Source organism: Ambystoma mexicanum, chromosome 5q (assembly GCF_040938575.1).
Source record: "Ambystoma mexicanum isolate Mex_15411 chromosome 5q, UKY_AmexF1_1, whole genome shotgun sequence".
In the NCBI taxonomy this organism is placed as follows: Eukaryota; Metazoa; Chordata; class Amphibia; order Caudata; family Ambystomatidae; genus Ambystoma; species Ambystoma mexicanum.
Genome location: NC_090933.1, coordinates 1,295,510,337 through 1,295,536,331, shown reverse-complemented (window position 1 = coordinate 1,295,536,331; position 25,995 = coordinate 1,295,510,337). Strand labels below are relative to the sequence as shown.

At 44.0% G+C, this 25,995-nt stretch overlaps 1 protein-coding gene across 2 annotated transcripts in view; it reads left to right on the top strand.

Annotated features, from left to right (window-relative positions):
- MROH1 (maestro heat like repeat family member 1) overlaps positions 1 to 25,995 on the top strand; it is a 2,813,132-nt gene that overhangs the window by 251,622 nt on the left and 2,535,515 nt on the right. For both annotated transcript variants that reach the window (XM_069621886.1, XM_069621885.1), the window contains exon 5: positions 25,478 to 25,640. In XM_069621886.1, coding sequence (XP_069477987.1) covers positions 25,478 to 25,640 — 163 coding nt within the window. The remainder of the gene's footprint in view (positions 1 to 25,477; positions 25,641 to 25,995) is intronic.

Below are 25,995 nucleotides of genomic sequence, written 5' to 3'. Positions count from 1 at the left end.
GCCAGCTAGCCAGAAACATTTGCCAGAGAATGTGCTTTTGATTGACATCTGTTCAATTTTCCAGCATTGACTAATAGTGGGGTGTAAGAATTCCCTATGATATTTGTAGTACTGGGTTTTAGCAAGGAACTCAAGTCCCACAAACTTACAGAAACTGGAAATCTTACTGTTAATTGACCCGCTGAAAAGTAAAGCTGCTGCACATAGATTTCCAGCTGGCAATTTGCCCAGCATCGGTTGAGCGGACCATGAAAATGTATTATGGAGGTAGAAACAGCTGGCTTCTATTTTCAGGTTAGTGCCTTGTAATACACGAGACACATTCACCAATGGTTCCCCGCTTATGTTCCCCCTCAATGTATGGACACATTTCGGCATCTGTACAATCTCTAGCAGTGAGCTGTCGAATACAATGTATTTTTGCTCCTTTATTAGCCAATCATCTGGCATGAATGTGGTTTGTGACTCAACTGTGGTGGACAAATCAGCCAAACTAGGCAAACTGTAGTCAAGATCTTTAGCAATTTCATCGGTCAATTGCGTTGAAGCTCCAGTCTGTTAGTTCAGGTTGTGATATTTGCACACAAATTGGAGAAAAAGGTAACATGGAATGTTTCTTGGCTGGAACACTTTTAGCAGATGTAGATTGTGTCAAGGGGCTAGATTGTGTCAAGGGGTCTGCAAGGAATTGCAACGCATCTTCATTCTATTCGGTTTCATCTTCTCGAGTTGTCGCATAGTAGCAATGGTCCATGGACACTTTGCACAGTTTAGTCTACGGCCATTGAGCATAAGCATCACAAGTCTGCTTATTGACTGGACCTCGCTGCGCCCCAAATAGTAGTTGCTCCATTGTCAAAACTATTTGGCAAGCGACATCTTTGGTTTCATTTGTTGTCTGTGACTTTATACTTCTATTCCTTCTGGACTTCTAAGAGATGTGTTGAAAAACATGCTCAATGTATAGCGCAAATACGGCAGATACCACTTTAAAAACAAAAACATATGAATAAATCAGCAGCCTAAAACGTATACAAAACAAATTTGTTTGTTACCCTTGTTTTCTTTATTTTCTTTGAAACTGTGTGCTGCTCGTTTCCCACTGCACAGGCAAACTGAAAAAGAAGAGATGTTTTATATGGTTTAAATCAAGCACATTTCATTTCCAAGCAAACAAACATATGTACGGACCAACAAACAGAACCAACTTTATTGAATAGAAAATATTACAGCATAAAAATGTAATGTACAATTTGTATTCAATATTAGGTTATGTTCACCTCTGGTCCAGGTGCCTCCTCTTCTAATTCCACACCTTGTGTGCATTCCTTGAATGGAATAATCGGTCAAAAAAATAAAATGTCAATCGTACAGAAAATTAAAATCTTTCATCACACAGAGCTCTTACACACATCTTCGTAAATAGTGTTATTAGTCATAATATACATTTCAGATTTCACCTGATAACCTTCCGAGTTGACACATGTACAATCATGACAAATTATTGTAATGTTGCCCTAAAACTATTAATAATGTATTGTGCATCCGGGAGTAAGTGTAATGTTCGACCCGAAATCGGAAAAAGTTTGAAACGGTGCACGGTTACATGCATTTCCTTTCATTCTTGCAAGGGAACTGTAAGTTGGCATACCTCAAACTCTGGACCTGTTGCAAAGGAGGAAGTGATTGTATTCGAAGTTCCAGCATCCCCCTGTAACACAGTACTTGTTTTAGTACGGACAAAAACAGCGAAATGGAACTGAGGCAATGAGATGCAGACAATGGTACATATGGAGAGACACCCATACATGCCACTTGGTGTAAATAACCGATAGCATATATAAACATTTTCATTTCATTTGAAATTACAAGCATAACACATTCTCATAAAGGAAAAGTACAATAAAATTACTTGATAGGCGAGTGAACTTGATGTTGACTCCTGCAAAGAAATTGATGCAGAATCTTGCTCCTTCATTTTCAATGCATTGTCATAAAGGGGTACAAGGGAAAATTAAAGTTTTATTAGATATGTGGACAGATCCAACGCTCGAGAATATCACTGTGCCTGTTGGCAGGGCTCACCATTGGGATACTGGACGTGTCTGTGGTTTCTTCACTTGTGAGGGTCTGTGCTTCCATCAGTGTGCTCTACGAAAAAGAGACATGTCAAGCAACCGATTCCGAAAACATTATGGGACTTTTAAACAAACTATCGCATGGTTTTCGAATGGTCATAATTCCTTGATTTATTAGAGGCTTCAGAAAGCTGGGACGGATGAAGTATAGTAAAATGTAGTATAGTAAAAATTCAATACAATCTGGTAACTATATAAACTTTAAGACACATTTCAAGTAAATATACACTGAAAGATCCTATACTTTCATGAAGTTATCTTTTCAATATCCTACCCTAATTAGATCGAGAGATCATAGAAAATACTTATTTATGCAGAAAATACTTATTTATGCAGACCATCGTCCTACATAACAACAAACGGAGCTAATTCATCATCCATGACTCACCTGGTGCAGCGTGTGCATAGATTTAGTAGATATTGTATTTGGAAGCAATTTACGAAGAATTCTGGGTTGACCTTTTTTGTGTATGTCAATTGTTCGTACATATCGTCAGTAAAGTGCAGGCTGCAGATGTGGAATCGATTGGCCCTCACGTCCTTTAAGAAATTCTGTGCTCTACTTTCAATCTCGTCCACCGCAAAACCACAATATTTAACCCAAAAGTCTATCACCTGGAGGTCTCTAAGATTGAACACAGTGACCATGGTATGCTAAAGATGACATTTAATACCTGTAACAATACATTACAAATATCATGGCCTCATGCCATTACCTCTCGATCCGGAAGGATTAGTCTCAACCTTAGAACAAGTGATGTTAACTCGCTAGTAACTACCTTGTTGTTAACACCGGATGAGATAGAATACCAGCATCTTTTGTCTCAATTTTCAGAACATAAACAAGGTCTTAAACAATGCAGGATGCAACACAAGCATAAGTTTGACATCCAGGTGCTGCAACATAAACGACTGCTGCATGGAGAGTTAAGGAAGCTGCCTCGAGAAGACAAAGGTCTTTATTGTGCAGGCAAAAAACGTGCAATACAAAAATATAGAAATTGGAGCAAGACTCATAATGCGGCACTACTTCAGAATGATTCTGAGGAGATGTTAAAAAAAAACTTAAGAACAAAAATTCTTCGGAATTCTGGAGCCTTGTGAACAATCCTGCTGCTCCTCAGGCGGCGCTTCAAGCTTCTCCAATTTCCCAAGAAACTTGGGTAAAACATTATACGGAATTGTTTAGTACATCGAAAGTCGAACTCTAATTTGAAACCGGAGCACCATAGGAGTTGAAGTTCGATAAAGTTAACATCATAAGCTCAATTAAGAACTCTAGTGCATCGAGAGCTCCGGGACCCGACGGTCTTACAAACTATATTTTGAAATTAAATCCTGATGCATGGGCAAATCTTTGCATCACCCTCTACGAAAGGATAAGAGTAAAACATGCAACCCAAAAATCATGGAAAAACGCCATTATTGTACCCATTTAAAAAAAAGGCTGCAGACGAGAGACTATCGACCGATTGTCCTTCTCGGCGTACTTGGAAAAATCTATGCAAGCCAACTTCAACAAAGTCTGCTAACCTGGTCAACCGAGAACAACCATATTGACCATCGGCAAGATGGCTTCGTTAAAGGCGTTGGATGTGGCCTCAACAATCTCCTGTTGAACCTAATAAAAATGGAAACAATAAGAACTAATACTGCGATCTATGTGGCAACCATCGATTTTTCACACGCCTTCGACAGCGTTGACCGTCAAATTCTGTGGGACAAACTTAATGCTTGGAAGTGTCCACCAAGCCTCCTGGATGCAATAAAAGAACTGCACTCCATCACGACCATCCAAATCAGATTGATCAAGGGGGCACCTTATCTCCACTAATTAAAACCTATAAAGGTGCGAAACAGGGCTGCCCCTTGGCAGCTATCGCCTTCAATCTGTTTATTTCTGATATTGAAGACACACTCAACGAGGTAGCAGCTTTTCCACCTAAAATTCATGGGTCACAATTAGGCTGGCTTCTATACGCTGACGACTTAATACTCTTGGATGTCACACCCGTCGGTCTGCAGCGAAAATTGGATGCCCTTGAAAGGTACGTTAATAAAAACGAGCTTCACATTAACCAGCAAAAATGCAAAGTCCTGATTCTATGTAACTTGGCATCCCACAAAAGAGGAACTAAACAATATGCCTGGCATTTGGGAAAAACACCCCTCAGAATCTCACCACACATGAAGTACTTGGGATCCCTGATAAGTTCCAACCTAAATGATAACCCATGGGTCAAGACGACCAAAAGGAAGTGTCAGCAGCTAGCCTGCCAAGCCTCCATTATAAACAAAACATTTTGAAAATTTTCCATAAAGCCTATGATTGACTTTTAGCAGCAACCGGCTCTCATTTATGGTGCTGAAAATATGTTTCGCTGCCCATACGAGCTGTGGAACACACTAGAGAACAACTTCTGGACCAGAGCGCTGCACCTGCCTAAGGGATGCCCGACTAGTAACATGAGATGAACTGGGTCTGATATCAATACAAGCGAGTGTGTGCTGGAATGCATTCATTCTTTATAGGAAGACCTTACTTACAAATCCAGTTCCACAATTTAAAATCCTACATAATCCAGATACGGACCCGGAATACACAGTCCTTTCCAAATGGAGCAATTTATGCACAGAAATTCTGGATGCAAACAACATAAAAATCACAACTCTATTAGAAAATCCAGACAAAGCTAAACTAAAGTTGTTGAGATCGGATTGGCACCAAACCTGTGCTGATAGAGCAAGCTCTCGTCTTAAAAAAGATGCACCATCGGAAGCAAGAGTTTGACAAACTACAGTCCTACTTGATCCAATCCACGGACCAGAGTTCAAGGCTATTATTTCTACAATTTCGACTTAAAGCAGCTGAGGACGAAGGAGCAGCTTGTCAAGGCGAGCCCAACTAAACTATTTGAAAATAGGATTAACTGTAACTAAGGTAAGGTTATACCAGACATTAGAAATAAATTAACTCTTATTTAAAGCAATTTTCTTTTTCCATTTTTTGTTTTTGTTTTTCTCTTTCCTGCAGCCACATTAATTTGACCGGCCATTCAAGCTTTGTATATCCGAAGTGGCTTGAACAATATAAACTTGTTTGGAGAAAGATACTGGTTCAAGAAAATTTAGCACAACTAGCCACAAAAATAGGGTGAGTCTTGTGATAAGAGAATTATATGGTAATTTTTAGAAACTATAAAAACTAAGTATAGTGTTCTCTCTAACTCTTTTTTTAAACACCAGGGGTATAAAATCCTCATCTGTTTTTTTCTTTGTCCTTCTTTTTGTCTTTCTGCAGACTGAAACTATCTCTTTTTCTCCTTTTGAACCATTACAAATGGTAATGGGGAAACGTGTGTTGAGAAAGTAAACTTGTTCATGGCAAAATGGTTAAGTTAAGAAACTGAATTAGTGTGAAACTAACACTAAGAAAAAGGACAATTTGTTTTTGGAAAATTTGCTAAAAGTTATGAAACTTGATTAGTGTGCGACAATCACTTAGTCAATAAATAACAATATATAAGAAAAAACAATTTGAACAAAAAAAAAGTATTGCCATTATGAACATGAATTGAATGGCTCTTTATTAATTTAATTTGACTCACCGAAAAACATTTTTTCACTTAATTTTCATAAGGAGTTGGCGCATTGGAGTGACATTTTCGCATATCGAAAACTTAATGCAATTAGCTTGTGTTGTAGCCACACAAATTTATGGGAAACACTCATGCTGACAACCCCGCATCTGTTTTCCTGATGTAACAGGAAATACTAAATAATTGAAAACAATAGATTGAGCTGTCGCCAAGGTTGAGCTTAGTTTGGCTACAAACAAAGTCTCTTCATCTTCTTACTAAATCAACATCCTTCGGTTATGTATGCAGGACTGTGCCGGGACTTTTGGTATGGCTCTTGGAAGGGCAACCAAAAACCATGCAAGAAGGCATTCTTAAAGTCTAAGATCTGTATAAAAAAATAAAAATAATTATAAAAAATACTGTATGCATTTGATGGAATTGTATCATAGCGTTCTAGACAATATTTGTTTTAGTCCAAGAAGGAAAACATGTGTAACCTAGTTGAATGAACACAGCGATAATTTTCTTACAGAATTGATTGGTATACCACAAATCTTACTGTTCCGTTGAATGTACTTTCATGCATCAAAAATAAACATGCTTACAAACATGGACCACGAAAGATTCCATTCCATTACAATGGACATTGATGCAATATGCTATTTATCGAAATCAAAATACTTGAAACATTATACAATGGTGAAGTCATTGAGATAAATGAAAACTACAATACTGGGTACTTTAGGTGTAGATATGCACTTTGAGATCATCAATCCATAAATTGGTGACCTACCCTTACCTGGAGTAACAAACAAGTTGATTCAGCTAGCCGGGGAGCAAGTAGGCGGGGAACAGGTATCACGATAAAGAGATACCTTGCAGAGCTCCGAGATGTGCACCTCAGCCCGCACGTTTCCTCCCACTAACGAGCAACCCTACAGCACATGCACCCTCGAGACAAGCCAACGACAATCCGCGCTATGCCATATACCAGACCAGCTGCGGCTGGGCCAACCTGGCTACATAATGCCCACCAAGCACTCCGCCTTGCCTACCATCACACCTTGACCCAGCCCTAATGGTACACTGTTCCAAATGTTCATACAGCACTATGAATTACACAACTTGTACCTTGTCCACAATGGACTGATGGGACCACTTTTCCCACACATAATATAAACGCGCACAGGCCATGTATCTGGGCACAGCCACATCCACCGCCTCAGTCATGGGCCGGGCTCCACACCCATCCCTTCCTCTCACATCATGCAAAGCAACCAGCGTTGCACACACCAACACTCCTCAAACCAACATGGCACCTCCACGCCAACAACTCGCCAGCCTATCCAAAAATGCACAACACTGCCCTATGGCTTCCAGCTGTGGCCACTTTCCACCACCCTAAAATTGCTCTAATTTCCCCACAGAACCTACACAGCTACCTACACAGGACCCATACTTGACCAAGACCCACATGGGACAGGAAGCGACCATGTTCTTGGTAAGCACCTCCTAATGACCTAATCTTGCTGACAACAGCCCCACACCTGACTAAGGACTAACACTCAGCATATCCTTCTCTCTCCTTCTCTCCATTGGATTGCAATAATATAAATCTTATTGTTGAAATGTATTTAAATGAATATCTATCTACTAATTCACTGTTATCAACATGTCACTCACATGCAGCACTGTGCATGCCCCACTCACGGCTCACCACTTATGATCTTAAATTATACAAAATACTGGAATATGATTGTAAATGTGTATACTTCATACAATGTACCTTAAACATGTACCCCATGAAAACTTGAATGGAAATTGGTCTCCTAACATGTATGAAACTGATCATACAAATTGCACTTACTTGTCACAATTACTGCACAATTGCACCACCATCACCAAAGTGCACAGTCTTGAAAAAAACCTATGGTTGAAACCCATGTCGGCTCTGAAAGCACAAGCAAGCAGCTTATGACCTTGCCAAGATGCATGCCACACAAGTGACAAATATTTCTGACTAAACATGCAACTGACCATCTGGCATAATAAATGCATCTTTTCTCAAAGCCTAAAATGGTGTCAACTATCATTGAAGAATGAAACTTGAGCACTCCAAATCAATACAGGTTAACACCTGATACAGCGCCAACGCACAACAGGGTACCAACCCCCAAAACAACTGTACTATTAGCAGTACTTTTCTTGACTAAAAACCTTTGCAGCCAACACCTTGTACAGGTGAGGTAGCCCCCAGTCAATCTGGGTGCGGCTTTGCTAGCTTAACTTTTTTGTTATAACCTTCTGCATCACATGTTTTGCTACATCTCTCACCTTCATTATCAGAGCCTCTACTACCGCCCGTTTTATTCCCCATGCTTGCCTGTTAAGATCATGCACTCTGACTGTGCCCATTATATTTCCAGCAAGCAGGGGGTTGTCTCGATTCCTATTACAAGAGTGATTCTCGGTCTTCCCTCATTGTTACACTGACATTGTCTGCAACTAGCCTCACCATGGAGGTATGTACATTTTCTGTATATTTCACATCACTATTACTGTCAAGATAGCCCCTGCGGCCTACAATTACCCTCCCATGCCCTGCTGCAATCCCACTTACTGTCCATGCATAATTAGCGATCCAGCAAATGGGTTTTTTTTTTATATATTACTAGAGTGATTCTCTACGTCTTATCTTGTAACATTGCCATTGTCTGCAACTTGTTTCACTTATGTTTTCTATACTTTTTGTATACTTCACACCACTATTAATTTTATAGCTCCTGCGGCCCACAGTTCCCCACATATGCCTTGCTGGATTCCCGCACACTGACTGTGCCAAACTCCTTCCCACAAGTGGGTTTGTCTTCTTGAATGAGATTGCTTTTTCTACGTCCTCAATCCTGCAACTTTACTGTTACTGGCGTCTAGATGCCTCAAGGCTTTGTGCGCTGCTATGAATGGAACAAATAACTACAAAAAGTAATACTCCCGCGTCCCTTCCCTTTTCCTCCATACTTGTGGAATATTCCGTCCTTCAGGATGGGACCAGAGCACTTTTTGATGGCATCCAAAAATATTGTCCTTTTATTTGTTCGCGGGACCAGTGCATGTGACTTTAGCTCTGCTTTCCTAAGTCACCACGCCCTTCCAACCATGCAGAGAAAAGAACGGGATTGGTCGCCCTTGGCATTGTGGGAATTGTTTGTTTTTCTGTTTCCTCTGCTTTTTTCCTTCAAATTGGTCTTCCTACCCCTGTAATGCAGTCTCATTCTTTTCCTCTGCCGGAACGGAAGGGGTTCAACTTGTGGACTACCTGCAGGCGTCACTACGCAGCAGCGAACCCTCGCATCCTTTGCTTTGTGTGCCTAGGACCTAACCATTGTTGGGACGCGTGTGTCTACTGCAACTCACACTCAGTCCGCAGACTCGAAAGAAGGCACTTCAGGTTGGAAGAGGTCTTCCACAGCTTTCCTCCGGTACACCTACAGAAGTGCATTGAAGAAAAGGGAAGTTGCTTGATAAGTACTCTTCTTTTCAGGGCACCCCGTCCAGGTGACTCCTTCCAGGGGTTATCTGGTTCTGGGAGGAGTTGTGCAGGCTCTAGCATCACACAGGTGGAGTATAAACTGGATACCGAAGTTTCCTTTGAGGTTCCCCTGCTAGGGGCTAAAAGTACCAGGGTCTTTTCTGAGGTTCCTCTGAAAGGGGCTAAAAAATCACCAGCAATGCCGAGGAACCCCATTCCGCGGCTAAAAAGACCAGATTGAAGTCGGAGGTTCCCCTAATGGTGGCTAAACATATTACCGAATTAACAAGGGGGGTCCTGGGAGTCCCTCTGCCAGACATTAGTCCTGGTTGCTGAGAGACTTACCCAGAGTCTTTGGGATATTTCTTCTCTGTGAAAAGATAGTGAGCTAAAGACTCTGGGTAAGTCTCTCGTAACCAGGACTAATGTCTGGCAGAGAGACTCCCAGGACCCCCCTTGTTAAATCTGCATATTTAAGTAACTTTGGGTCTCACCCTAAGTTACTAGGGGAATCCAGACGTGGACCCCTTGCTCACTATTCTTAGAGAGGCACAGATCCACCCTACTGATGAGGTCCAACCAGACCGAAACACGTGTCTGGGGTTTCTGTTGGTACTCTTGTTCAGAGGAGAATTGCCTCGCATTTCGGTGCTGGACTGCCCCAGGGCAGGACAAAGACTGATATGTTTGGGATATTTCTTCTCTGTGAAAAGATAGTGAGCTAAAGACTCTGGGTAAGTCTCTCGTAACCAGGACTAATGTCTGGCAGAGAGACTCCCAGGACCCCCCTTGTTAAATCTGCATATTTAAGTAACTTTGGGTCTCACCCTAAGTTACTAGGGGAATCCAGACGTGGACCCCTTGCTCACTATTCTTAGAGAGGCACAGATCCACCCTACTGATGAGGTCCAACCAGACCGAAACACGTGTCTGGGGTTTCTGTTGGTACTCTTGTTCAGAGGAGAATTGCCTCGCATTTCGGTGCTGGACTGCCCCAGGGCAGGACAAAGACTGATATGTTTGGGATATTTCTTCTCTGTGAAAAGATAGTGAGCTAAAGACTCTGGGTAAGTCTCTCGTAACCAGGACTAATGTCTGGCAGAGAGACTCCCAGGACCCCCCTTGTTAAATCTGCATATTTAAGTAACTTTGGGTCTCACCCTAAGTTACTAGGGGAATCCAGATGTTGACCCCTTGCTCACTATTCTTAGAGAGGCACAGATCCACCCTACTGATGAGGTCCAACCAGACCGAAACACGTGTCTGGGGTTTCTGTTGGTACTCTTGTTCAGAGGAGAATTGCCTCGCATTTCGGTGCTGGACTGCCCCAGGGCAGGACAAAGACTGATATGTTTGGGATATTTCTTCTCTGTGAAAAGATAGTGAGCTAAAGACTCTGGGTAAGTCTCTCGTAACCAGGACTAATGTCTGGCAGAGAGACTCCCAGGACCCCCCTTGTTAAATCTGCATATTTAAGTAACTTTGGGTCTCACCCTAAGTTACTAGGGGAATCCAGACGTGGACCCCTTGCTCACTATTCTTAGAGAGGCACAGATCCACCCTACTGATGAGGTCCAACCAGACCGAAACACGTGTCTGGGGTTTCTGTTGGTACTCTTGTTCAGAGGAGAATTGCCTCGCATTTCGGTGCTGGACTGCCCCAGGGCAGGACAAAGACTGATATGTTTGGGATATTTCTTCTCTGTGAAAAGATAGTGAGCTAAAGACTCTGGGTAAGTCTCTCGTAACCAGGACTAATGTCTGGCAGAGAGACTCCCAGGACCCCCCTTGTTAAATCTGCATATTTAAGTAACTTTGGGTCTCACCCTAAGTTACTAGGGGAATCCAGACGTGGACCCCTTGCTCACTATTCTTAGAGAGGCACAGATCCACCCTACTGATGAGGTCCAACCAGACCGAAACACGTGTCTGGGGTTTCTGTTGGTACTCTTGTTCAGAGGAGAATTGCCTCGCATTTCGGTGCTGGACTGCCCCAGGGCAGGACAAAGACTGATATGTTTGGGATATTTCTTCTCTGTGAAAAGATAGTGAGCTAAAGACTCTGGGTAAGTCTCTCGTAACCAGGACTAATGTCTGGCAGAGAGACTCCCAGGACCCCCCTTGTTAAATCTGCATATTTAAGTAACTTTTGGTCTCACCCTAAGTTACTAGGGGAATCCAGACGTGGACCCCTTGCTCACTATTCTTAGAGAGGCACAGATCCACCCTACTGATGAGGTCCAACCAGACCGAAACACGTGTCTGGGGTTTCTGTTGGTACTCTTGTTCAGAGGAGAATTGCCTCGCATTTCGGTGCTGGACTGCCCCAGGGCAGGACAAAGACTGATATGTTTGGGATATTTCTTCTCTGTGAAAAGATAGTGAGCTAAAGACTCTGGGTAAGTCTCTCGTAACCAGGACTAATGTCTGGCAGAGAGACTCCCAGGACCCCCCTTGTTAAATCTGCATATTTAAGTAACTTTGGGTCTCACCCTAAGTTACTAGGGGAATCCAGACGTGGACCCCTTGCTCACTATTCTTAGAGAGGCACAGATCCACCCTACTGATGAGGTCCAACCAGACCGAAACACGTGTCTGGGGTTTCTGTTGGTACTCTTGTTCAGAGGAGAATTGCCTCGCATATCGGTGCTGGACTGCCCCAGGGCAGGACAAAGACTGATATGTTTGGGATATTTCTTCTCTGTGAAAAGATAGTGAGCTAAAGACTCTGGGTAAGTCTCTCGTAACCAGGACTAATGTCTGGCAGAGAGACTCCCAGGACCCCCCTTGTTAAATCTAAACATATTACCGGCCAGGCAGTGGGAGCGAGAAAGTCGGACTACTGTCCAAAGTCTTTGTGGGATCCACAGCAGAGCTGGTAATCAAAGAAGGTTAAAATTCAACTCAAGGCTGCTAAAGTTTCAGTCAAATCTACGATGTCTTCTGACAGACCTGTGACGCATGTTACTTAAGAAGGTCTCAAAATGGCACCTCAACCAGCTTCAGGACTACAGGTCAGGCCCAAATCTTCGCCTTCTACATCCTCTTGTGGGGGGAAAATCCTTTCAATCCACTGTTGGATAGGAATACGAGACTGCATCTTCCGCCAACGATATCGCCTTTCTCCGACATTAGCTCTGCTGCATTATGTGGACCTGTGGAAGGGGTGTCCTTCATGGCAGCCAGTCACGACAGACTTGTGGAGGTGTAGTTCGCTAGATCGACTAGTACCTACACAAGAGCCGAGACCATCTTCAGAGCAGACTTTCTTCAGTTGTTTCTGAAAACTGATGCAGTCTGACCCTATAAAGGCATATTTCAAAGACCTGTTCGGGGACATTTTTCCCAAGCCACCAGAACCTCTGGCACCCAGGGAGATGCCTCCTCCGCTGCAGCCTCTGGAAGAGAAATCTCCAGAGCCAAAGTAGCCTGAGCTTGCACGCCCCTCAGCGCTGGCTGAAGATCCTATCAAAGGGGATGCGCCAGATATCCACGAGGACAGTGAGGACCCTCCTTCCTTCAAGGCGTTTCATGATAGGGTGTTAGATCTTTTGGCTTTTTTGGGCATCTCAACTCCTGATCCTTCAGCTCTGCAGGCGAGGGTCTTACCGGGTGTTCTTACATTGAAGTCACAGGAGCGGTCAGGCCTTTTTCTTTAAAAGGGCATTTTGGCAGTTGTACGCAAGGTATGGGATAAACCTCATAAGGGCCAACAGTTAAGCAAGAGGATTAACGCCTGTAAAAACTTCAGGCATCCGAGGAGATTCCTCTAGCTACATGTCGTCTTCCTTTTTCCATCGTAGTCGCTGCAGCGACCCTCCAGTGTACATCTTCCTTTTTATTCTCCTCTATATCACAGGTGTTGTCTAAAGAGGATAAAATTTTAGAGGGCACAGGAAGGAAAATCTTTGCTAAGTTGGGGCGTAAGCTATGTCAAGCAAATATGGAGGCGGTACTCGCTGCAGCTATCCTAGAGTTATGGAAAGAGTTGTCAGAGTTCGAACAATTCATTGCTCAGGACAGAATTGATGATTTCAAGACTGGGTTGTCCACTCAGGATCTTCTGGAGGGCGCTGCATATCATGTTGATACCTCTGCCCATGACCTTATGATTGGTGTCGATATCACCTGCCAAGCATGACCACGCAACCAAGTTCTCAAAGGAGGTACAGGAGAATGTTCTGGATCTTCCCTTTGAAGGTAAGAAACTCTTCCACAGTTCCACTGACGAGGAGTTGATAGACACTAAGGCTAGCACCTTGCCTGTGAAATCTGCCGGTCCTTGCTAAGCTGCCAGCCACCAGATAGTCTTATTCCCAAAAATAGCATTTCCGCTTGAGATCCTTTAGTGGTTCTGAGGGTTTCAGGACAGCAAGAAACGTCAGCCGGACTGTTCTCGAAGCAGCCCTCAACGCAAACAGCAAAGGCGCAGAGTAGCTGCTTTTTCTCCCACTCCTCAGCCTCCTCTGCCGCTTACAGTGCTCCTTTAGCTTATAAAATGTTTTCCATTGGTCCCATGCATTTTTGGTGGGGCTGGAGGGAGCGTCTCCTTGCACCTGCATGCTTGGCGGACCATCACGAAATACCTGTTGATCCTGTCAGTGGCCAGTTCGGGGTCCCCCTCTCTCCGTGCCGAAGTTCAAAAGCTTCTTGACTGGAGGGCTCTATAATGAGTCCTTCAGGCAGAAGAGGGCGTGGGTTTCTATTCCCACATTTTTATAGTGCCCAAATCCATTGCGCACTATCTTGGACGTGTCTGATTTCAATCTTCACATTCCCCAAGAAACATTAAAGATAACACCCATTCAAATCCGCTCCTGCCTTCTGAAGGACGATTGGGTCTGCGTAGTAGATCTTCAAGATGCGTACATGTATAAACCAGTATGGCCCCAACACTGCGAATACCTTCAATTTTCTGTAGGGGGCGAACATTTTTAATGGATTCCTTCGGTTTGGTTGATCTTGGCGCTGCAAGACTACGGAAATTATAGCTGTAGTAGCAGCGTTACTCAGGCTTCGGGGAGTCCATGTCTACCAGTATTTTGATGACTGGCTCCTTCTGAGTCACTGTTCCCTTACATTAGCGGCCCACATGCCATTGCTTCTCCAGCTGCTGTTCTGGTTATTTCTGTCCGCGAACAGGATGAGGGATTTGGGACAGACATGCTCCCATTTCATCAATTCCACTCATAGGTTGGTGTGGTCGTTTCATTGGCTCCTGGCACTAAAGGCCTCCTGTGTCTTGGCTCTTCCCCCTGGTGAAGCTCAAGATGACACACGCAATTAAAACTCACAATGCTGGTCCCAGCCATCGGACCCAGATTCAGTTGATTTCAGTGACTCCGGACATGAGTCCCAATCTCCACTGGTGGTCGGACCTCACCAATCTTTCGGTGGGCATTCCATTCTGGGATCCGTCGGCTCAGGACACCTTGACAACAGATTATTCCCTACTCGGAAGGGGGGCAACTTTGGTCACTGAAAGGTTATTGACTTATGGGATACCCTGGACAAGCATTGCCATATCAATTACCTTGAAATTATAGTGATTTTCCGATTCTCCAACAAAGTGGTTTGGATTCGAATGGATAACTCTGTGCCAATGTTCTATCTGAACAAGCACAGTGGTACCAAAGCTCCACTTCTAGTGGACCTAGCCATTAAGATTTTGGGAGTGGGCTGTGCAGAATGGTATCTGGTGGCAGGCCATGCATATCGCAGGTCAAGAGAATATAGCGGCCGTCACCCTCAGCTGCAAACCACAAGTGAAACGATAAAGTTCTGTCCGAGATCTTTTTTGAGTGGGGGACACCGACCATAGACCGGTTTGCAATGTTCTCTAACGCGAAGCTTCTGCTTTATGCCTCCAGAGAATGTTTGGGTCCAGGTTCCCTTGAGGATGCGCTGGAGACTTCATGGGACACAATGTCAGTGTTCTCCTTCCTTTGATCCATTGGGCGCTATGGCAACTGAGGAGAGTGCACAACTGAACTATAGTTTTGATAGCTCCATGGTGGCCAGCCAGGTTCTGGTTCTTTGAGCTAAAACATCGATCAGTATATCCTCCGATTGGTTGCCGGAGATTCCTGATGTCATGCATCAGAATGAACAACGGGTATGGCATCGCTCCCCACAATCCCTCAACTTTGCGGCCTGGTTCCTGAGGTCAGGTCCCTAGCACAGCTCAATCTTTTGGAGGAGAATTTGCACATCAACCAAGCGGCGTGCAAGCTTTCCACACCGGCTCAGTACAAGAGCAAATGGCTCAGTATCTGTCACTGGTGCTCAGAGAATGGCGGGAAGATGTGTTTATGTATGAATGTTTAGAACATAGTAAATTATGCTAAACAAGAGTGACAAAGTATTCCTGCTAATACAGCATTAATGTTAAGTAGGGAACATGACCATGCAACACTGGAGCCTCTGCAACATCCCTTGTATGGCAAGAGGGATAAGTTTGGAGGAGCTCTGCGGCTATGCAGTGACTAATTAAAGAGTATTTAAGCTGCCGGCCCAGGAGGAGTCTTCGGGAATTTGGAGCGAGCTAACGACGACGACAGAATGCTGGCCTCAAATGGCAGAGTCCTCTGCCATTTCCCCATTCCTCATGATCTGTAAAGATTAAAGTCTTGTCATCACCTGCAAGACAGCCTCATGACTTTTGATTCCCTAGAGGGGTGCATTTACTCTGGTTTATGGTGATTATGGGTCCCCTGTATTTTAGGGGTGCGCCCCTGTAAAATGGGGCTCGCTTTCAGTGATGACGTAATGCTTAGTTTCTTCCCCGGTGCTTTGTGAAGCCCCAAGCAGGTCAGCCACGCCCAACTGTAGTGATCAGACTCCTAACCCAAAAAACCCATGTATCCTGAGCGACTTTAGTAGAAGCCATTTTAAAAGAAATCCTTTCTGCTCACTGGAGCAGGGCGTGGCTCCAGAACGACCGGCATGGAAACTCAAGTGAACAACGCCCATGTGAGTATACTCTTGCAGGTGATGACAACATAGGAACATGTATGTGATATTATGGTGATGTGATTGTTGTCAGTGGAATAGATGGAATAGGACTTTTGGTGATGTAGTATTGGTGATGAAGTATAAAATAGGACTTTTTGGTGATAAGTGGTTCATGTATTGAAATGTTCACATATTTCTGTTTGTCTACTTTTTATAATGGAAAGGAAAGGGTTCCCCAGCTTATAAGGACTGGGAGGTAAGGGTTCATCAGCCGCCATACAGGTTGAGAAGGTAGTACCACACAGTATTATTCTTATGATGATAAAAGCAATAAGTGGTATTACGTAGTGGCTCTGTATTAGGAATGGGTCTGGATCTTAGTCTTTTATATTTTCTTGTGCTGTCTTTTGTGGTAAAAAAGGAAGGAAGGAAGGTGGATGAGTCGCTGTATGTATGTGTGAAATCAAAGTGGAGAAACTGTAAAAGTAGATGGGGGGGGGGAAAAGTGGGTTGATCTGTATTATTGAAGCACATCCAACATAGCAGTAGGGTTTAAGTGAAGCATTAGGGACGCACAATATTATGGAGGAAGGAACTCCAATAAAACACATGCATAGGGTTCTGCCACTGTGTTGTGACAGAATAAATAAACAATTCATAGTAGAAACAAAGGAAGGGGGGGACGTCCTGCTCCTGGCTAGAGCAGGGCTCCCATAAAAGAAACATGCTAGAAAAAATGTCCATCTTTGTAGCAGCAAAATATGAAGGGAACAAGTCTCAAAAAAAAGAGAAGAGATTCTAGATCTCTGTAAATTAGTTGTGGATATGGGAGATCAGGAATGTGAAAAAGAGATCAAATGTAAGGGTATATACCCTGTAACGCCTAAACCTGCAGTAGGGTATAAAAACCCAGTTTATAAACCTCCAGAGGTGGAGAGAGTCTCCAGGATTAGTAACTAAGGGGGGGGGTACTTGAGAGCTTTTTCACCTCCATATAACCCATCCACAAGCTCCAATATGCCGTAGCATTAGTGTACCCAGAGTGTCCACAAGTAGACTTTGGTCAGGTTACAAGTGCCTGAAGAAGCATCACCAGAAATAAGGGTACCGGTGCAGAGAATAGGGGATTGGAATTCAGGAGAATTTTTGTTCAGGTTAAACCCTGGGGTATTAAGAAATTTATGTGTTGAACAAGATGATGGGCAGAGTGTATGGACAGTCCTGGGACAAGAAGTAGAACAAGCAAGGAATAATGGAGGGGAAGATCAAGGTGGTAGAAATAATCGAGAGGCAGGGCAAGAAGGAGATCAAGGAGAGGAGGTGGTGAAAAACCCGTCCCTGCCACAAGAGGCAGTGGGGAGGGACAGACCAAGAAAGACCAGATTTAATCATGGTAGTACAAGATCAGAAGTATACTAAAGGGGTAGAAAATGAAACAGATATGCAGATACCTCTAACACACAAAGAAGTAGGGATAACGCAGTATGTGCCCATGGCCTCAAAAGGACAGAAATAATTTGACTAAAGCTCTCCCCAGCTTATAGATGGAGCTAGCCAATGGATCTATGAATTTGAAAAACAAACGGCAGCGGTAGCCTTAGCAGTAGGAGACTTTAAGAGTTTACTGGTCGCCATAGGACCAGGCTAGGGACATATGGGCAAGGGCTGGGGTAAATCTTGCAGATAATGAACATGATGGAGTAGCCTTTGATGAGGTAAGGGCAAGGGTATGAGCTGCCGTATGAAGGATGTACCCAGATACCCCTGACATGCAGTGCACAATGGGTGATGATGAGGATCCAGTTAGGTTTATTCTTAAATTGCAGGAAATGTGGAGAGTTGAGACAGTACCATTTTTTTCTATTTTATTGTAAAGAGGGGACTACCAAAAGAGGTCCAGAAGGCACTAGATAAAATTGTGGAAATTGAAGCCAAAGGGTGGGCAGAGATACAAAATATAATAGTCCACAATTGTAAGAGAATGAAGAAGCAGGACAGGGAGACAGTCCAGAAGCTGCAAATGGACGAGGCAAAACTAGTGGAAAAGAAACTAAATAAAGTTGCCATTCAAGCACCAGTGAAGGCACCGGCTCGGCGGGGAAAGGACAGGAGATGCTCAACAAATTGGGAATGCCACAACTGACGCACTATGGGGCGAAGGAAGACTGGGACAAATTGGTGGGAGGGGGCAGTACCCCAAGCCACAGTGGCAGCATGAAGGAACACCAAGGGGAAAAGGAGGCTTTGGGAGGATAGGGCCTCTGGGAGGAGGATTGGGACCATCACAGTGCTGGTGTTGCATGAAATGGGGGCATTTTGCAAGGGAGTGCAGGAAAAGGCCTGGGATGAGATTTAATTATGGGCCTTCTGCTTCAGGGCAGGGATTCTAAGGGCCTCAAGGAAGAAGACTCCAGCAATTTGGGCTGGGGGGGGTCAAAATCAGTCCCCTTATGGGGCTGACGGGCAAGGGCAACATGGGCAACAACTACAGCATGGTGACGTAACACAGTTTAACAGGATGGCAGGGTGAACAGGCGCCCCATTCCAAGGAGTTATAATGACAGGGCAGCTCTTTTTCATTCCCCAGGACAAATACATATTCTGATTAGGACAGCCCACAGAAAGCATGTGCATGTCCAATCCTATTGATAACTGGACACCCTGAAGAGGAGCCCTTGATGGCAGAGGAAATAGGAAACAGGCAATTTATATTTATGGTAGATTTAGATGCAACCAAATCATGCATCATTATCGGGTAAAAACTCTTTACATGCAGGGATTCTCTGGAGCTATTTCGAGCGTTCCATAGACTGAGGAGCTGGATATAAAAGTGCGAGGGGAGGCAGTACGAGCCCTTGTTATAATCAGAGTTCCCCTGTGAACTTGTTGGGTAGGGATCTGCTCAGCAATGTATCGGTCAGAGATCAAGGGGTAGTGTGTTCCATTCCAGGGATGTATGTAACTCAAGCAATGGTAAGAACCAATGCAATAGCAAGGGAGTCAATAGTACATGGGGTTCCTGTGGTCCCAGATATATTTTTTGTTATGGTATTAAGGTATTAGTAAACGCAGTGCCTCAAATTGTGACAAAGTGTTGGCGAGTGCCTACAGATTTTATTTTCCGACTCATGGTGCCACCCGAGATGGTGGCAGGGACAATATTGTCATTAGATTTGCAAGGACTAGTAGTGTCAGAAAAAGAGTAGTCCTGATTGGAACAGACCAGGATGGGCGCGAGTGGCGCACAATATTATGTATAGACCCGACAGTGTATTTAAAGTAAATGACGGATAAGGAGTTATTTGAGGACAGTGAACAAAATGGGAGATTATTTTGGGAATCTGCATCCCCTGTGATGTGATATCATGGTGCAGTATAGGGAGGTACAGTGCCCCCTGATGGCAGTAGTAACTCAGATGTTTTTATTTTTGAGGAGGACATGCAATATGTGCCAGCACAATTATGGACTGTTAATTCACATGATGACGGGTTACTGAGAGCTGTGACCCCTGTACAGATTACATTGAAGTCAGGCGCTTAGCACAATCATCCAGTATTTGGATGATCGGCTGGTATGTAGTGAAAATGAACATCAGTGCAGGAGGGATTGTTGCATCATTGTAATTGCTGGCTCACAAAGGGTACAAGGCGGATACAAAGAAGCTACAATACTGCCAACAGGAGGGACTATACTTGGGACAACTCATTTTTGTAATGGGGAGAGAAAATTATCACATAGGGCGGCGGCAGTACGCACCGCCCCTAGGCCCAGTACTGTGAAGGAAATATAGCAGTTTTTTGGGCTTATGTAATTTTTGTAGGGCATGGATCCTAGAATATGCAGTCTACACAAGGCCACCGTCACAAAGTTTCAGGGAAGGACAGATGACTTAAAAGTACATTTTAAGGGACTGACAAAATGACTAGACAATTTGAGGACTTAAGCTATTTGCATGGCCCCTGTTTTAGCAACTCCGGTTTATTTACAGGAGTTTTATTTATTTTCTCACTCTGATGAGTGGTCATGCATTGACAGAAGGAGACATATTATATGGTGATGGTCATAAATAATTGACTGAGGGACGGGGCGGAAGCATACAGGGGCGGTAGTGGAACACGGTAAAGGGGGGGGGGGCAGAAATAGTGACCACCCCTGTAGAAAGCGAGACCATGGTTTCATACACAGAATTGCCTATACTGGACCATTATTATCTGGGGAACTGATCAGCCCCAGGTATAAAGGTCCATATGAGGTGGTGTTTTGTACTCCTCTCACCGTCCATATGAAGGTGTTCGATATTGGGTGCATGTCCTAAGAGCACCCCAGACCAGGTAAAATTTAGTAAGGGCACAGCCAAAAGAGACACTTTTGAGGATCCATGCCAGGGGGTGTGCAGTGGCACGCACCTGCTTTTTTCTTTCTTTTTAGAATTTTTTAATTCTTTTTGTCCATTTTTTATGTTATTTTTGTTTGTTGTTTTCTGTTTTTGGGTGGGAAAAGGGTCTCTTTCTGTGTCTCTCTACCTCTTTCTCTCTCTCTCTGCATCTCTCTGCATCTCTCTCTGCCTCTCTCTCTCTCTCTGCCTCTCTCTCTCTCTCTGCCTCTCTCTCTCTCGCTGCCTCTCTCTCTCGCTGCCTCTCTCTCTCGCTGCCTCTCTCGCTGCCTCTCTCTCACTGCCTCTCTCTCTCCCTGCCTCTCTGTCTCCCTGCCTCTCTGTCTCCCTGCCTCTCTGTCTCCCTGCCTCTCTGTCTCCCTGCCTCTCTGTCTCCCTGCCTCTCTGTCTCCCTGCCTCTGTCTCCCTGCCTCTCCCTCTCTCTCCCTTTCTCTTATTTACTTTCTTTCTCTTTCTTTTTCTCTTTCTCTTTCTTAAACTTTTTTATCCTCTCCAGGAATAAGCAAAGATGGCTGACCGACCTCTGTAAAGTAGGGATAATAATAAAGATGTTATTTAGTCTAGAAATGTAGTAGTAATATGTTTTGTATGACACTTGTTGTGGTTGTTGGAATAGATAAAGGGATGTTTGTTATATGGGGTGGCCATATAAGGGGGGGGGGGGGGGGTGGACAGTTGGAAAAAATGCTAATATGTCTTTAAAAAAGGGAAATACAAAATGTCTCACTTTTTGCCTGCCACCCCTACAAGTTTTCTTAGACGAATGAAACGAGAAGTTTGAATGACGTATGATTTACATAACGTGTTGGGCTTGGACACTATTTCTGATGTCCAGAATGTAGAAACATTGAATAGCTAGTACTCTGATGTGCGCATTGCAGGAACCAAATCAATGAAAGATGCTATATGTGAGCATTTATCCCGCACACATCCTGGTCGCCTAAGGTTTTTAGGTCCACATCCAGTCCCAATTATAGAGGCACAATGCTCGGTACATCTTGCACTATAAGGGATAAAGGGCACATTCCAGGCACATAGTGTGCAGTTGAGAAGCATTGATCTATACCCAGCGTTATGCAATGGCAACACAAAATACTGCCAGCATCTACTAGGACCATATTTCTCCTTGGGAGGTTACTCAAATGACAATGGCAAATGGTAGGGCACCACAGTGGTGTGCCTGGCAGATGGGCTGATCGAGTACAGCGAAGAAGCAATATCCCAAATAGAGACTATTTGTGCGCAGTATGGTCCCAATACATCACAAGGCTGACACGGATTGCAACAATGAAGAAACCAGTGCGAATAGATAGGGCCAAACCTTTTGAACTTTGTTTTAGCAATGAAGGAACAGATCCTGGCTGCGGAAACATACAGTGCAACCACACTCTTGTGATCTCTGGTATGACAAAAGGTACAGCAGCAGTGATGGATTACTACTGGGTTTGTGGCCACCAAGCCTACTTGCAACTCCTATCATCTTGGAGGGGCAAGTGTTCACTGGCCACCCTGCACTCAGTGCTACTAGTAATCCTGGAAGGACACCTGAAGGGAGAAGAAATGCATGTAGAGGTGCCAACAGCCACTCTCGCACCTAAAAGAAACAGAAAGAAGCTTGTAGATCACACAAGAATTTGGTATGCTGCCAGAAAAAGGACGATTTCAACGGCGGGGAAGAAAGAAAAGCTCAAAATGCCTCAAAAGACTGTTCCGCACTTCTCAGAGGAATACCTGACGAGTATTGACTTTTTAGCTCAGCAGAGACTTTCTTTTGAATCTTTTTTGGCTCCTGGGGTACAAGCAGCTGCTGCACTTTTCTACCCCCGGAGGGTGCTGAGAATGGGTCACTAACCCACGTCATCAAGGCGGTGCATAATCTAGGTGTTCAAATGAAGGAAGATGGTGGAATTTAGAACACAGATTGGCTATCGCTTGCCTTTGATTGGGCCCTGTCACGGCTGGGGGCAGCAGTAAAAATACTGGTTCCTGTGGTAATGTTCTTCTTGGTTTTCTTCTGCGCGTGCCAGTTGGGTCTCCGATGATGTGTGCCTATAGTCCCTAATAGTGCAAAGATGATGGTATCAATTGGTGGATCTAAAACACTTTGCCATACAATAAAGAGAGAAAATCAAACTAATATTTCTGGGGTTGTACATATGTGGGGTGGGGATGAGTTTGTTACTGTAGAAGTAACGAAAGGGGGGAATGTTGGGAAGGAGCCTAGAACTTCCCTACGTTTCCAAACTGTTCCAAGCACTTTACAATTAGTCAAGAATTCTAACCACTATAGCACTGGGAAAGCTTCTTTCATGCAAAAATAATCTCACAGAGGCGTGGCCAGTCACTAAATAAAGATAGTTATTTGCATCTTATATTTCAATCCCAAGTATTAGTTGAATTAATTTGTAAAACTGTTGTACATTGTAAAATAGCTTTGTTCAAAACACATGGTAAAAAGCAGGCTCTCTGCCAAAGAGGAATGTGCTTGCACTAAGAATAGATAGCAGAGCTTGTGTGCGGTGTTGCATCACTGAGCCTAAAGCTTGAACAGAGAACGTGGTTGACCCAACTGGTCCTGTCAATCACAGGCCAATGGGGTTAAAAAAGATTCAAGGCACACAGAATATTATGGGAAAACAGGTTTTTTGTAGGAATTGCTGGACTAGATCAAATATAAGTTTGAGTTAAGTGCTAAGAGAATGGTGGGAAGATGTGTTTATGTATGAATGTTTATAACATAGTAAATTATGCTATACAGGAGTGACAAAAGTATTCCTGCTAATACAGCATTAATGTTAAGTAGGGAACATGACCATGCAACACTGGAGCCTCTGCAACATCCCTTGTATGGCAAGAGGGATAAGTTTGGAGGGGCTCTGCGGGTATCCAGTGACTAACTGAAGAGTATTTAAGCTGCCGGCCCAGGAGGAGTCTTCAGGAATTGTGAGCCAACGACGACGACAGAATGCTGGTCTCAAATGGCAGTCCTCTGCCATTTCCCCCATTCCTCATGATCTGTAAAGATTAAAATCTTGTCATCACCTGCAAGACAGCCTCATGACTTTTGATTCCCTAGAGGGGTGCATTTACTCTGGTTTGTGGTGATTATGGGTCCCCTGTATTTCAGGGGTGTCTCCCCTGTAAAATGGGGCTCGGTTTCAGTACCTTGAAAAACAGCTTGATCGTCCGGCCTCAATAGATTCTGTCCTTTCTGCATATCGGACCTTGTAGTTACGGGCCTTCATATATACTCCGGTCGAACCTACTTGTCCGCTGTTGGTGCTTACCTTAACACACTCTTGTTCGTTTAGCCTCACGATCCGGTGGTAAAGCAGCATTTTGCTATTCATCTTTACCTGTTTCCGCCTCATTCTAAATGGGCCCTTAACATGGTGCTCAGCACACTTTGTAACGCACCCTTTGAGCCCATGCCAATGGTGGAGTTGAACATGCTCACCTGGAAGGTGGCCTTTCTGATCGCCATTATGTCAGCCTGAAGAATAGGGGCGCAACAGGCTTGCTCTATTGAAGAACTGTTTCTGGCTTTCCATAAGGACAAGGTGGTCTTCACCCTTCCTTTCTACCAAAAATTGTGTCTGAATTTGATATAAACCAGTCGATTTCCAGTGTTTATTCCAAACCTGGTGTCAGACGCCGAACAGGTCCTATAAAATCTTGGAGTTGGTAGAGCTCTCAAGTTCTATTGAGAAAGAATTAAAGACTTCAGAAACTCCTAATCTTTTTGTCAATGCCAAAGGATCGCAGGCCTCAATTTCCTGCTGGATAACCGCCTGCATTTCAGAAGCTTGCACAGTTCAGGGACTTCAAGCCCCAAGGGCATCGATGCACACCTGGTGCAGGGAAAAGCTGCTGCAGTAGCTTTTCAAAAATAGGTTCCTTGGGGAAACCTTTGCTGAGGTAGTCACTTGGCCTCTCCCTCAGCGTTTTGTAAACACTATTGCTTCAACCTCAGTTCACGAGCGGGTGCTTAGTGCAGTCAGGCACTTACTTATCCCCCACAAGTATGGAGGAAAGGGGACGGGACGTAGGAGTACAATAAAGCTACTCACCGTAGTGACTAACGTACTCCCAGTCTATAGTAATCTTTCCTCCATACACCCGCCCGCCTTCCCCTCTAAAATGTTCGCTCATATTGCTAATAAGTCTTCCGACCTTGCTGATAGAAAAGGACTGAAGGACGACCCGCTGGGTGAGGCTTAGAAAGGCGCAGATAACGCCACATGTGCAGGCCACGTTTAAAAATGAAAGGCCAATATTTTTTAATGGTATTAAAAAAAATGCTCCGGTCCCGTCCCGAAGGAAAGGAATGTCCCATACGTATGGAGGAAGGGTGACTATGGACTAGGCGTACGTTAGTCACTACGGCGAGTAGCTTTATTTATATGTTGCCTCAAGTCTGTGTGGTAGGCTTTGTTGCTAAAATGTCTGAAGTAAAATTCAGATTTTTGAATCTAGGGTTGCTGCTGGCTAAACCGTGATGGAATGGACACTTAAGAGACCACTTACAGTAGATGAAAAATTAGTAAGCCCCTACCCCTTTGTTTTAATCCCACCTGTTCACTGCTCAAGCATAAGCCATCCTGTTTTGTTTGTAGCACTTTCTCCTATCTGCAGAGGCTTTCACCCAACCAGTTGTTTGATAAAGGTGTTGTTGATTAAATTCTGGTTGGCCCAACTGTTCTGTTGGTCCCAGATCATTGCAATGTATAATTTTGATCAAGGTAGTAAATAGTTCTGCATAGGAACTTATAATTTCTAAATTGTCAATTGTATTTACCTGTATAAAATCTAGTACGGACTATACACTTTCCACATCATTTTGCATTATTTGTGGTCATTTGTGGGTTTTTTCTGTTTCAGGATATAATCTACGATTGGCAAAATGCAGCAAGCTGTGTCCTTGTTGCTGTTGGGCGGCGTTTCATAAATAATGTCATGGAGGAGATTCTGACAAAGTTCCAGCCTGGAGTGCTCCCTCATTTTTTCATCATGCAAACACTAGCAAGCCTTTCCACTGCCAATGGTAAGTGATTATATAGACGGCTTGTTCTCTGTAAAACGCTTTATGCAAACGTGTGCATCTCTCCTTACTCACATGGGTGTGCACACACCTAATTAACCAACGGGCAGGATGGTGTGGTTTGGCAGGCTCATAGAGAGATTCTCCATGAAGATCCCGCTAAGGGTGACTTTCCATTAGCTGCTGCAGGGTGGTGGGGCAGTGACTGCTCTCCCGCTGAGCATCTGTGTTTCTGATGCAGAAGTGTCAGTTTATGTCAGGACCAGCTTAGAAATTCACAAAAAGGGCAGATTGTCAAATGATCATGTGTCCTCAGCCATGTAATTGGACCCAAGAGGTACAATGTAATTTATTGACG